General features: G+C 30.2%; 1 protein-coding gene across 2 annotated transcripts; it reads left to right on the forward strand.

The window, feature by feature from the left end:
• The first annotated feature begins 5,224 nt into the window (after nucleotides 1-5,224).
• LOC125077183 (5'-AMP-activated protein kinase subunit gamma-2-like) lies at nucleotides 5,225-11,228 on the forward strand. 2 transcript variants are annotated; one of them, XM_047689026.1, is made up of 2 exons: nucleotides 5,225-5,579; nucleotides 8,881-11,228. In XM_047689026.1, exon 2 carries the CDS (start codon nucleotides 8,961-8,963, stop codon nucleotides 11,031-11,033), a length of 2,073 nt encoding a protein of 690 aa, XP_047544982.1. In that variant the 5' UTR covers nucleotides 5,225-5,579; nucleotides 8,881-8,960; the 3' UTR covers nucleotides 11,034-11,228. The 2 variants fall into 2 exon arrangements, with proteins under 2 accessions (XP_047544982.1, XP_047544983.1); XM_047689027.1 differs by lacking the exon at nucleotides 5,225-5,579 and adding an exon at nucleotides 8,373-8,512.
• Nucleotides 11,229-15,521: the final 4,293 nt, after the last annotated feature.

Consider the following 15,521-nt stretch of genomic DNA (forward strand, 5'->3'; position numbering starts at 1 on the left):
TAATATTTTCAATATTATATATAAAAAAGGTTTCGCGTTTACACGTTACTCGATCCTCCTCGAACGATATGACTTCAAATAAAATTTGGTATAAAACTGTCATAGAAAATAACATAATAATAGTATACTTAATTTTATTCACTTTCTTCAAAATTAAACAGCTGTTAACTTTTGAGTTAAAATTAAGGTTTTTTGTAAGGTTATTTCATAATGAAGTTGTATCATAGGCCACCTTCTTACCATTATTATAAAGGCTTCGCAAAAAGTTATTTGTTATAAAAGAGATTGTATCTTCTGAATATCTAAATAAGTACTGTAAGATATAATGAGCATACTTTTAACTAAACACACATACTACATGCACACCTAAACTTTGTATATTATTGAACGTGTGTAGGTGTACTGCCTATACTTATTTGTCGTTCTGTAATATGAGGTAAGCTTTGTTGGTCCTACTTGCTAATTTTATTTGTTACTACTTATTAAGAAGCGTTTGGATTGCTTTTAAAAATTAATTACTTATATTATTTATATGGACATTTATGAAATGCAAGGTAAGCAAATAGATGAGCCTTTATAAATTTTTTTTCTTAAATTAAAGGTTCGTAATTGAGCGGTTACCTGTTGATAATTATGTTGTCTACAATATGACGTCAGTACCAAAAATAGAACTGATCATTATTGGTCGGGAGGTGGGCTTGAATTTAAAGTGTTAAGAAATTAAAAAAATAAGTGAAAGCAGTAGAAGTAAAAGACGTGAAATATTTTTTATGCGGAAAAAACTCAATCAAACTTACCTTTTTTGTAATGTAAAAAAAAAAACACTAAAATTTGAGCTGAGATCGTGTTCAAAGAAGTTTTACTTCGAAATTTTGCAGAGCTTACATGGCATAGCGTTAAAGCTTCTTAGTTGTGTTTGGACAATTTAAAAATAAAATAATATATATAACTTATGTCAATCATAACGAAAATTGTTTACTATGAAGATTATTTTCATTGAAAAAGTCACGTTTAATGCCTTTCTAAACAATAACTTAAAATGTATAACCTGTAGAGTCTAGTATTGTTACTTTATTTATGCTACTTATATATTCTATCGCTAATATAATGTACAGATTCGTTATTACGTAGGCAAGCGTAATATTATGATATTGATGTGTTAAAGCAACGCCTACACGTTGTAAAACTCGACAAACTTATTGTGTTTCATCACAGAAAAGCAAGCTTACCTGCTGGTGTTGATGGTTTGTATTTATGTATTATAAAAACGAAACGAGGTTTTATTTCTTATATTTTTTAATTATTAATATGATGAATAAATATAACAAAATTATACGCTCTGGTACCTACCATTGTATATAACCGCACGCCCTATTATTATATATATTTTTTCTCATAAATTATTCAAGATTATTGGCCTATGTCCACCTACGAAACCGTAACGTAGCCTATTCATAACTTATTGATAATAGTCATTTTAAGATTTTAATAATGTTAGCGTGTTTCTTTCTATAACATTCGTTAAATTTTCTTAAATACTAATACTATTCAAACTTGTTAGGTAATATATAATTCCATAATTAACGAGCTGATCGGCAGTTTCATTAAAATTCATTAAGTGGTTTTTGCCTGATAGACACTTACAGTCAAACATACGATATTTTCACAATATATTTCTTGTACAAAGTACTAAGCAGAATCGTATTTTCTCTCATATTTTTATACAACTTAGTTTAATAAAATCTAATTTACTTAAATATTTATAAAAAAGACAGAACAATGACTTCGATATTGTTTAGTATAATGAAAGATCAATATATTTTTCTAATTCGTTATGGTATTAATTTTAGCTAAGGAGGGTTGTTTCTTCCGCGATGTGTCCGCATTCAGCACGTTGCATATATTTATGGCTGTTACGATTGGTCGCATGCCCTAGTACTATTTGCTGCTCGCTCGGCGGGCACACGTCCAGTTATTCTAATTTTACTTATAATCGATGCCATCGCTACGCCGTCTCACCGACAAAAGATGTGCTCGTCCATCAAAAGCCGAAGACTGCCGAGATACGTGTCAACTTGTAACCTGTAGGCTCTGGATTTCATAAACGCATAAATTCTTCTATCACGTTTCATAATAACACTGTTTTTAATTTGTATCCAATTAAGAATACGTTTTGATTTGGTCTGGCTGATGTTAGCAAACTCCCTCCGAAAATAAGTACTATAATTCAGGTCGTGTCTTGTGTTTTTTTCACAAGCAAGAAAACTAAAAGGATATTAAATATAAAATATTTTAATTGGTTTCTATACGATTTAATTATAACGAACCACATTTTAATCGAAATTACATCGCAATTAAATTTAAATAAAAATTCTTATATTTTATAGTAACAATTTTCCATACAACTACTAATTAATTTAAAAGCCTTATTGCAATACATTTTAGGTGTGTGACTGGATGAAATATATATCAAGATATCACCTTGTGAATGTGAGTAAATGATCACCTCAATTGCTATTCTTAGTTGTATTGAATATTGGTAAAAAATACAAACAGACAATTAAAAAACATGGAATACATTTAAAAAACAAACAAATCTCATAAGTAATCTGAATTACTTAGTTTTTCGAGTTAAAGTGCTTGGCGATAAAGGTAAACATCAGATCAAAATCTTCAAATCTCATAGGAGCAGCTTGGTAGATAAAGTCTACTCTGGAGAAAGATCTTAGTCCAGCAGTGGAGAAGTTAGTAGTTAAAATTTTTAAGCTGATATTTTATGTAATGAGTGAGCATAACATTTATCTAAGATACAAAATAGAATTATACGATAAAAGAAAATTAAATAACATGAATGGACCCCCATTCATGTTTAATAGAGTTTCTTTTTATAATTAAAAATTATACGTGTTGTATATGAATAATTTAATAAATACTATCATTGCCATTTTTTTTTAATAATAAGGTGCGATTAATTTCAAAATTATTCCAATTTAAATTTTAAATATAATGTCAAATTTCAAGTTCGTTATTTTACATTTAAGCATAAGTTTTTTTAGATTACTTATTAAAAAAAAATAATATCATTTTTATTGGTTTATTTTTCTCTACAAATAGGTCTTTTGTCAATTTTTCATTTACCGCTCATATGCTAACAAACATTTATACGCCATTTCTCTGACGTTATGACTGGCCTATCTAAGTATAAGAGTAATTTTATTCTATAAGAAGAATTAGAACTTTCATTGAAATCTTATGAATACTACGACAACTACAAGTACGCACGACAACTTTTACTTCTGACTTAAGTGTTGTACGATTAAGAGAATATTGTCAGCTGATTTCTGAACTATGGAAGCTTTTGACACCTATGACCTTAGTATTATGCAATAAGTGTTTTGGAATCATAGGCTTTATAACATAGTTTTATATTGAAATATATTTTGGTTGTTTGTTTATAACAACCAAAATATATAATCATAATATATATATTTTTTATTCTATGTGTAAACATTTTGGGCCAAGCCGTCTTTCACATGTCACAGGCGTTTAACAGTATTTAGTAGTTAGCACGTTAGTTTTCTAAGCATGTACTCCTCATGTTATGCCTTCGGGTTTTTATGATTGTTTATTTCAACAATCCTTCGAGATTACTTACTACTTTAAAGACTTGATATTAGGCTTGGTTCGGTCTTGTATGAAGTATTGCAGTCACTTGTTGGAATTGGGATGGCTCAGTCAAATAACAGTTTGAAGCATTTTCAGTGAAGTTTCACAAAACAAGATTTTAGATGATGTTGTAATCCCAAAATAGCGTATTTAATGGTTCTCTACTTTTTTTTCTTCAGAGAGTCTGTATAAAGGTTATAAGACTTAATACTTCCATTTCTTTGCTTCCTTATTTCTTCTTTCGGGCAAGCGCCCTCTCATTCATGCCTTGTATTAACACTAAGCATCATATAAAATATTAATTTGATCATTGATTCAGTTACAGCCACATTGAAACGTAGGCTTAAGATACCAGCTAAACTTTTAATGAGATTGTACAGCTGCTATGTCAGAAAATGACCTTTTCTTAATTTGTTGTTTTTTTTTCTAAGTACTTTTTAAAACATGAATAAAGTTTTTAAAAATATAAGACTAAACTCTGTATTCTTATGTATAAATTATAATGCAAGATAATAAAAGAGTAGTGGATAATCTATTACAAGTGTCCAAAAATGTTTATTAGTTTAAAATATATTTTTATTAACATGTATTTGTCGAATTCAGCTTCTGAGGTCTTACTGTCTGTTCAGTAATCTCAGTGGCGTTGTGAGTCACTATCGCTGTGTATCTGCTCGGAGTTTACAACCGCTGTGTGATCTGTGAACTGCGAATTGTAATTAAATTATTGCGATATGTTTTTTCTGAAGCATAAGTATATAATATAACATAGATATATAACATATTCTCAGTAATTTTCATTGATAGCGAATAAAATATTTAATTATTTATGTGATGGACAATAAATTTTGTTGTAACACAAAACATTCGAAATGGTTAAGTCCATTTATTATAAACCCTCAAAGCATAATTAATACAATTGCGTAAGTACATAAATACTTCTAAGCTGTACTATTTTTTATTATATTTTCAGCTCATTATGTAAAAATGATGTGCAAACATCTTTAACCCGATTCTTCGGTGTTATATAATATGTGGATATACAAATGTTCGTAAAAACAAGTATGTAGATAAAGTTTAGTTTGTAAAGTAAGTAGGTAGCAAGTACATAATAATTATGACAATCAATAATACTATTCTTTAAATATTAGTAATGGGATTTTTAGATAATATAGAAAGTCTAAATTTATGAAGTTCACTTTAAAATATGAAAAATAAATTTATAACATTAATATCATAAATGTATTTTTTTACATTTAAGTATTTAAATGCTTTAAATAATATAAGTATTCTTCGATTGGTCAAAAAAATATATATACACTGTTTTATATACACTGTTATATAATAAACCGTTTGTATATTACTTCTAACTATTAAATAGGTACATGTTTTTTAATTTATTTTAAATATTACAATGATAATGATTTATCAAGCATAGGCCAATCAAGTATGAGTCGCGTTCGTCTATATTTGATACGCACCTACGATACGATATGCGCGTCTGGATGTTTATAGTTCATGCATGAGAGAGAATCGTAGTGTGCGTGCGGTTCATATTTGAGCGCGAACGCAGCGGCATCAGCGGGCCGCGAGAGAATTATTACGTGAACGCGACTAGCTTGTTTCGATGCCGTCAGCGCATATGTCTGTACATTGAGTGCGATTGTAAATTGTACTAATTGGGCATGGCGGTCCTTACTGATAAAACAGTGCTTTCAACAATTACTATCCTAGTGGCAATATTATACAATAACCGCGCATTCGCCCTGTAAAACAAAAACCAGTGGTACAATAATTATAATCATATGCGAGCAAGTCTATTGCTAGGACTGGTGCATTATGCATGTAACAAGTGTATGTGTGCGTGAAGTGTTCACAAATAGTCGGTGCGAAAGGGGTTCGGAATGATCACTATTGTAAGTAAATATAACTACAATCGAACGTGATGATACATTTTGAGGTTATGTTTAACATTGAGACGGAGGCGTTTATATTATCGTTGTGTAATGATTATGGATATGTTTAATTTTGTTAAAAACAAGTTCGCCTTTGCGTTGCCATATATTCATTCATGGGTCATTTTATGCCAATAAATAATAAATAAGTTTTCATATAGGTACATTGTCCATTTGGCATTATACCAACAATTTAATTTGTCACAATTAAATAAGGGACATGATTTTCTGGGTTCGATTCATGCATAATATAGGTACCTACTATATTTCAATTTCTATGTTAAATGTAAGAAAGATGTACGTTCTAGAATAATACAGCTGTAATTACGTATGTATTTTGAAAAATATATTTAAATATTTGCGTTAAATATATGATAAGTAATTTATAATTATAATATTTAAATATGAATATTGATGTGGTTTGTTACTACTTGCTGTCTTGTTCCAATTTCATACAACGCCTGTTTTATATATATTATTGACCTTGTTAATAATTTATTGTATGCAAGACGATTGAGGGCACGAATTAATTGCCTAAACAATCGATAAATTTATCGAATGACTTTAAATTAAAGATAAGATTAAACTGAAGAACGTTTGGATTATAAACGTTAAAAAAAATTTTTGTGAACGACAAATTTACCTTTCAGTGAAAACAAGCAAATATGTGGTATGCTTCTTAGTATTATATATATACATATACGTAATGTCTTCCTTTATCCATAATTCAGTTAGGTTTTAAACTTGAGTAGAGATGGATACGACAATTGAAAACAATACTGAGACTGGTAGTTTCGCATCTTTTGACGGTTTTAATTAGTGTCTAAAATATGCCTTAAATTTCCCTGGCAATAAATGGTAAAATAATCGTATTTTAAGTTACTACTGCTTATTCTAAATCTAAAAAGATTCCTTGTCCCTATCATTGAAATATTCGATAAAGTTATAGCAATATTTTATTTCTGTAAAATCCAACAAAATTAGCATAATGATGATCAGTCCATTGTGGAGATTGCATAAAATTTCCCATAAGCAATAAGAATAAACGATCAATCAGCTGCTAGTTTGTAGAAACACTTATATTAGTCCTACTTAAGTATTTTTCAACGACTCAAAAATGAATTTTATCTTATCACCGACTGCTTCAAAGATAAGTGGCTACCTAAGAGCTATTTATCACTGAGATGTCAGGATTAACTAGTTATTAGCTGCGATTTTGGAATGACCAGTTGTATACATTAGTTTTACTGTACCAGACGATGTTATCTGCTTTGACAAAAAAAAAACGAACGAATGAGATGAATGAGATGAACGAGATGAACGAGTTTAACGAAGAATATTGAATCTCTATAAATACGAGTACTTTACTGGCAAGTGTTGAAATATTTTTTTTTAAATCTGTGAAAGATAGACATTGGACATATTCTTTTAATATGCTTTTTATTGACAAGGTTTTAAAACAGTTACGCGTTAAACGGTTATTAAGTTATAAGTATCGCATCTCATTTCTCATTTAGAAAGTAATACAATAAAATACAGTGAGCGAATAACAGTGGCGACCTGATAACTGCTGGGCAATAACTCCGACCACCCAATGAACTAGATGTTTCAGTCTGAATTCTTATCATGTTTGTTTACGAGTTTATCCTAACACAAATGAATCATACTGTTAACCAATTTGTCGACCTAGACCTGGTGGATCCGAATTAGCAACCGCGTAGAATCTTTCCTTTTAAAGTTAATAGTTTATCTGTAAAGCAATCTCAATTGTATTTAATAACCATATTTAAATGTTAATCAATCTCTATTAACAGAACGTATTCATGTCATTCATTGTTTATATTTTTTCCATACTCCAAACTATACGAAGCTTATCAAAATTTGCAGTATAAGTTAATATAATAAATACCTATGTATGAGCATTACGCGGACTGTTAAACTTTGTTTATCACTGCAACACTGTTGGCGGTATAAAAAGAGCGTGGGAGAGAAAATTTAAATTCATTGATCAACTATTTTTTATATCCTTCATGGGTCAACTATTTGTTACACTTGAACATAAGAATGTCACATCTTATTACACGCGAGCGGCTGACCTGTGTATTCGATATTTTATAGCGCAAGTGGGGCTAACACGTGATCTACCGACCCGTAGTTGATTGAAAGGCCGTTTCTACTCCCGTGCCGTCATTAATCGAGCGTCATTGGACTGAATATTATTAATATCAGGCTCTCCTGATATTGATCACAGATTCCCCCGTTTCTCTTTAACGTCATCGTTAGCCACGCGCCCCCGCATTAGTACGTCACGAATTTGTGACGAAATATGACGTCATAGTTTCCACGCATGCGCAGTGTATATGTATCTAGTCCATTCTTTCTAAATATAGATGTTTATCTTATACTTTATGTAAATTTTATATTAATTAAAATTCAGTTTTGTTTTAACAAAAATATAGTTTTTTAAATGTTGTCATGTCTAATTAAAAAAAATATATGAATACATTTATGTGTTAAGTTAGATTAATTTTGTATTTCTTAAATAGTAATAATGAGACCCAATTTATTTTATGACAAAAGAATATGTTTTATTAATATCTAATACTTCTGTCATGACATCTCTGTGAAAATTTACAGAACACAATGTGCACTACATAAAGCTTTTCATTGCCAATGCTCAAACTCCCCTCATTTTACACCACCCGTCAGCAGATGGCGTGAGTTCCCTACCGCCAAATAACAATATGGCGTTTCATTCACAGTCGCCGTGAATTACACGCGATGTTAGTTAAAGTAATTTTATTTTAATAATCCTTATTTGTTTCTAGTTTTACCAAAAAGGTTCTGTTTCTTTGTTACAATGATTTCGGATATATTATATCAATTTATAACAGGTACGTAAAGTGTTTACGTAATAGTGGCGTGTTTGGCTCACCTCCTCTCTTGAGTATTGATTAGTGAACCGGTTATCACGCGTGTAACAGTGAATTTGTTATTTATCTGTGTATTTCGACGGTAAAATCTCACTGTAAAATGTAATTATCACTTGTCTCATCAATCGTTACCATTCAGAAATTGATTATATCCATTGTAGCAGAAATTTAATAGTGGTGCATTAAATTGACGCATTAAACTTCACCACGTTGCTTAGCAACGACGTAACCTTGAAAATTCGTTCTAATTTTAGTTTGATGATCATTTTACTGTGCTTTATTAAGATACTAAAATCTGTTATTCACAATATGTTTTTTTTTCTTTACAGGTAACAACATCGTTTCTTTTGGATTTTGGTTTGTGTAATAAATTAAAAAATATATATAGTAAAAAATATTAATAACAATAATGGATCCTATATTGGAAAATGAATCAGCAACATCGGAATCAGGAAGCAAACATGGAAAATCTAAACATAGAAATAAAAAGAAAAAAAATCAACTAGAATTTCAAAATGAAAGTCAGACAGTTGTTGGTGAAAGGAAAAAATTTGTTGTCACGACTTTAACCACCTCGGATGATCAAAATATTCCTTCCGAACATTTACCGCAAAGCAATGTTCATACTATTCATTTTGGCACACGTGGCGTTGAATCACAGAGGCCCAATGTAAGATCAATTTTTAGAGATAGACCTGCTGAATCATCAAGGCCGTCAAGTGCAGAAAGGGAAACGGCGAATAAAAAAGAATACGAAACCTTTCACGGAACATCGTCTAGTCCAAGAAGTTCTATATTTGATATATTTCGAATAAGAAGGAAAAGTGATTCCAAAAAGCATCAATCCCTTATTCAAAATGTTAAAGGTGCTTTGGGTGGGACCACCAAATCTGCAGAAGCTCCAGAAAATTCTAAAGAAGATCCAAATTTACAAGACACAAAAGAGTCTCATAAAAAATATTATTATACCGTAACGGGAGTTTCTTCAAGGAAGTCCAGCCCCATTACTAGAGTCATGGATATATTCAGAAGTAAACCCCAACCTCAGCCGGAACAGAATGCGGCTGAAACTGTTAAGAAAAAGAATACGAAACAAGCTCGTCGATCTTCCATAGGAACGACTTCACCTACTTATCATAAAAATTCGTATGCTTCCTTAGATCCTGTACAAGCTAAACAATTGTTCAGGGAAGTTCGTGGGCTACCGAAATATGATCCATACTTATCAATTGTGCAAATTTCTTTAGGTGGTCGTGACAAAACAAGACTTCTTTTGAATTTTTTCAAATACCACAAGTGTTATGAAATTCTTCCTAAGTCAGCAAAAGTGATAATATTTGATACTATGTTCCCAGTTAGGAAAACTTTTCCTACATTGGTTTCCCATGGTATCCGATCAGCTCCGTTGTGGGATGCTACTAAAAAATTACTCGTAGGTATGATTACTGTCACTGATTTCATTAGAATTCTTTTGCATATTGAAAATGAAAACGGTTCGATGGATGAATTAGAAAAACATACTCTTCATAATTGGAAGAAAATTTTAAGGCCTACGCGTAAACCTTTATGTAGTGTAAGCCCTGATCAATCGTTACATGATGCTATCAATTTACTTAATAAAAATAGAGTTCACCGCCTTTTAATGATTGATCCACTAAGTGGAGATGTATTGTATATATTATCACATAAAAGAATATTAAGATTCTTGTTCGTATATCTAAATGAATTTCCTGAATTAACGTTTTTTCATAAAAATTTGATTGATTTAAAAATCGGTACATATGAAGATATAATATCTGTTACTGATGCCACAAACATTAAAGAAGCTTTTCAGCTATTATTAGAGAAAGATGTTTCAGCTTTACCCATTTTAGATGAAAACGGTGTTCTTATTAATGTCTACGCTAAATACGAAGTGTTGAATTTGGTGAGTGAAAAGTTATATTTGAATTTATCGTTAACCATAGGTGATGTACGAAACAAAAAGAAAGACTGGGAAGAAAAGTTACAAAAATGTCCTTCAAGTATTACTTTATATGAGGCCTTAGAAATTATAGTTAGAACCGAGAGTCATCGATTATTATTAGTAAATAAGGATGATAAGCTTATAGGAATTGTTTCACTGTCAGATATTTTAGTTTATTTAAATAGGATTATTCCGACAGAAAAGAAAGTTTCATCACTGCAGGAAATATTTAGGCCATTGGAAGTAAACAAAGTACCCGAAGCATTAAGAGAAAGTGAGAATGAAGTCATAACTCTTACTGTACCTAATATAAGAGCGCAAAATGTACCTGAGGCAAATACAGCCATTTGTGAGTCACATAATTCTACAGATGACGTTAAGGAAGTAATGACTAATGAATTGGAGACTGAAGTAGAAGACACTAGTCCAAATGGTGAGACAGATATTGATAATACGAAGTCAGCTAAAATACCACAATCTCAATCAAACGTAGATTTAAAAAATGATGATTCGTAATTTTAAATAATTCCAAAGATATAAATACAATTAGTGTATTCATCTCAAATATGCTTTCTGCTTGTAACTTATGATATTGTAAATTAACTTATTACTTAATTGTTAATAGTAGCAATCAATACCACGTGAATGCCTTATTTATTGTTTAACCCATTATAATATATCGCTAAAACCTAATAAAATATTTTAGCAGCATTTCTGTATGTTTTTATTAAGTCCAGAAAAAAAACTAGTAATAATTTTAAGTACAGAAAAATTAAAATAGAATTTCGTATTATTAGTTCTTCAGTAATGTCTAACTTTACTTTGAATTTCTAATTTAATATAATATGTAATTATATCTGACTATGTTGATAAGGTGTATAATTGTATCAATATGTGAGGCTATTTATAAATAAGTAAAGATCGTTTACTATCAACAAGAAACAAAATCTATATTTTTTTAATTTCCAAAACGAACTACTCTCATTTTTCTAAACTGAGTAGGTATAGTAAAGTCTCTACCCATTAAACGGGTAACTAATATTATAAATAATAAATAAAATGTTCACACAATGTTATCATTTAATATTAAACGTAAAATGGAAATAGAGAGAAACATTTTATATGACAACTTCAATAATTAAATCAATTTGTTTTATATCAAAATATAAAACAATAAAAACACGGTGTTCGATTTTTAAACAGCTTTATTTAAAAATGATTTATATCTAATAAACGATACTACATAATTATGAACTTGATACCATATAATAGTTATTTTTTTCCGAAACGTGTTAATAATTATGTGTCATATCAGAGACAAATAATATGAACACTGAGAAAATCATATTTTTCAATATTAACAGTCTAACTGCTCTAAATGGATAACTAAATTGGAAATAGTACTTACATGTAAGCAAATGAACAAAGTATTTAAGTATATTTGGTGGTTGGACTTTTATTACTTAACAGTACTACTTAGTATTGCTGTGTTCCGGTTTAATGGATGAGTAAGTAATTATAGGCAAAAGGGACATAACTTTTTAGTTCCATAGATTGGTGGCACATTCGCGATTGTATAATTAATATCTCTTAGTGTCAATGTATGTATATCCATTTGCCAGTCAGTTTAATTATTATAAAAAAAAGAAGATCACTAAGCGGCCAAAATTAAAATATTTGCATAAGTAACTATGCAAAATAGTAATCAAGTATATACTTTTTATACACATTATTGACAGCCAAATAATCAAGACCCTGAAATATTAAACCGAGGTCGCCTTTTTTGTTGCTCTTATTTCGCTATTGTCATAGTTTAAATTATCGATGTAGAAAAATAGATCTTTACTATAAGAGGAAACTATATATTTCTACATTTTTTCCATCCCAAATATAATTGGCGTACGTACGTGTGTACCTACATGCATTTATTCGTTATTTTCTGCATCTTGTATGTCCCTTCAATATGATATTGATTTTCAACCATTTTATATGTAAGTTAATATTTAAACCAACTAAATTCCCATTAAATAAGAATTTAGTTGGTTTTTAAAAAGAAAAACAACTGCTCTTCTCTGTATGTACATCAACTGTGAAGTTAATCATGTGGGTAGATCAAATTGCACGCGACCAATTTTGTATAATTGTAACGTACAGACAACAATTAATATTTATTATTTGCTAGTCTAATGGGATTTTACATAACGTTAGGTATTATCAGGAGCCGTCCGACAACTCGAATGTTTTTGAGAAACCTGCTCTAGCTTTTATTAATTAAAATAAACACAGACGTGTTGTGCATCTGGCGTACCTTTTATGTGCCTGCATGGTCTGATTTCCAGCCGGCATCAAACTCGAAATTTTAGGAATGTATTCCTCTTAAATTATTTTAACAGGTTCCATGTATGCAATTCCATTATATGCAAGTTCCATTATTGCAGTTTCCATTATATGCAAGTATAGGCATGCTTTTACAGTTGTATTAAGTATTTATAATTCTGTAGGATATAAGTAATAATAAAAATATGAAGTTATTTTTATTTTCTGAATGACGTAATTTTATGGGAAGAGTATTACAATAACTACTCGAACGAAATCGCATGTACAGGTAGTTAAAAATAAAACAGAATGTGTAAAAGTAATCAAATCTCCAATGTGACCATGATGCTCACTTTTGCAATAATTCTTTGGTTATTATTATTATGTATGATTAATGAATTTGTCTGTGCCATCGCAGCAAGTAAGGCATCTCTTATTACTATGTCAATAAAGATCATATTTCAAGAAATATTATATTCAGAGTGCTGTGTACCACTGCATCAAAATATACGAGCTTCGTTTGTTGTTTCCGAACTTGAAGCGGTCAACAAGGTGGTGCAGAAACCTGTTAAAATATTTACAAGGACAATCGCGATGACTTAAGATACTAATGTTGTATAGTATACCGTATATATATTTTAATACAAATTAGTTTGTGTTTAAAATATGTGTGTGTGACATATAATTTAATACATTTGGTATAAATGTATTATAGCCATAATTATCATTAAATATCATTAAATTATTACATTAAATAATTATTATTTATTAGGCTTATATATGTATTAAAATGAATTAGCACATTAAATATATTATTGGTAATCTTAATATTAAATACAATCTATTTTTTTCATTATTATTTGATTAAAAAATATAATGTGTTTATATCTACAGCAGTGGTTCCCAAAGTTTACTGATATATCGATTTTTTTTTACTCAACTTTTGGTTTGCATAAACAAAGGTTTTGGTTATCATAGCTATGAGAATGGTAAGGATGCCTTTGTTTGTAATTTAAGTGTCAGTTTGTTATTCAAGTTCAGTGTAATAGCTTATGCATAAACTTCAATTTTAGTTTCTTTTAATCGCAATGCATACGTCAAATCTATTTCGGTATTTATTTTTCATTTTATTTAGCTGCAAATCACGCTCCACATAAGCATGAGGCACTGCTGGGAAGGAGAACTTTTATAGCTTCATCAAACAGGCAAGGCTAGAACAGGCAAGGCTCAGCCAATATTTATTCACAATATTTTTTTGAATATTTTTTAACACGGATCCCTAAAATACAAAGTCAAAAGCGGTTTATTATGTGTAGACAATTTTATGAGTGCAGCCGATTGCATGGCGCGGCGGAGAGACGCAGCGACCGGTCGCGGGTGCAGGACCAAACCCGGAACAAACCACTACGTCTCAAGGTTGCACTGTATCTTTAAAGCAGAATGGATTACTGTATCTACCCAGCCGTATCGTATACTATATAGAATATATATATTTTGATATATCGCAAGTTTGTATATTCATAATATTTTTTACAATTGTAATCTCGACAATTTTAGTTAGTCTAACTGACGTCTACAATGTTGATACTGTTTGACAGGACAATAGACTTGCTATTCTTTTTAATCATACAAATGAGAAAGATATTTATGAGAGTTATATTTTGAGTGCTGTCAAATTAGATTAGAGATTTTGTACAACAGAATTGGGACCAATATCTAATTATATAACATACTTTTCAAAATAATAGTGTTACGTATGCTTGTAAAAATTAGGACTAGAGAGTACTGCGACGGCAGTTCATTCTATTCAAATTAACATACGAATAAGAATCAGTAGCGGCCCACTCGTGTGAAACCGGTAAGTCACTTGACACTGGCAAAATAAATATGGAAGCTTGCTTGATTGTGAGACAAATCTGCCTACACAACGGCAACCGGCATTGCCCAGTCTGTTGACGTTTGGCGGTCGATGCATAAAACTATAACAATTTTACAGATAGATTTTTGTTCAAACTGTCGTTGATTAAATTTATTATAGCATTTTATATGTATACGAAGAGATAGATAGCATAAGTGCACAGGCGTACATAGATAAGGAGTATACGCAATTTCAAATATTAGTAATGTTTTGCCAACCATGAAATCTCAGATGATGACATCTATACACAATGAGTCTCTACATTATGTATGGAAGCGCAGTATTACGAAGTCTAATCTTATCATAGACTATAAAATACTCTTATAGACAATCCCTAGTTTTATGGACTAACTTTTATGCTAACCTAACACCCATACATGCTATTCTAAGCCCTACGAATAGTAAATATATTTAATATGAATTAATAATCATTACATTACATTTCAATTAAAACATTTTCTTTTAATTTTTAATACTTTTTATTAAATCTTCAAAGACATTGCCTGTATCTTTTTATATAATATCTGTTTGGCTCAAAACTATTTCATAACCACAATAACATGAAGATACATTGCAATAATAAAATATAACATATCAGTACGCAATGTAATAAATGTATTTGATAGTAGAAAAATAATAACATCGACTTGGTGTGATGACATGACCTTGGACCTTGGTATGATGGTAAGAACCTAGGTGTCTATAAAAGTAAAAAAATATAAATTAAGATTTACCTCTCCTATAGGTATAGACATATGTACTGCAGTTTT

Source organism: Vanessa atalanta, chromosome 3, assembly GCF_905147765.1.
Source record: "Vanessa atalanta chromosome 3, ilVanAtal1.2, whole genome shotgun sequence".
Taxonomy (NCBI): domain Eukaryota; kingdom Metazoa; phylum Arthropoda; class Insecta; order Lepidoptera; family Nymphalidae; genus Vanessa; species Vanessa atalanta.

Excerpts from the sequence above, each read along its gene's own strand:
- LOC125077183 (XM_047689026.1), top strand. The coding sequence starts at position 8,961 with ATGGATCCTATATTGGAAAATGAATCAGCAACATCGGAATCAGGAAGC.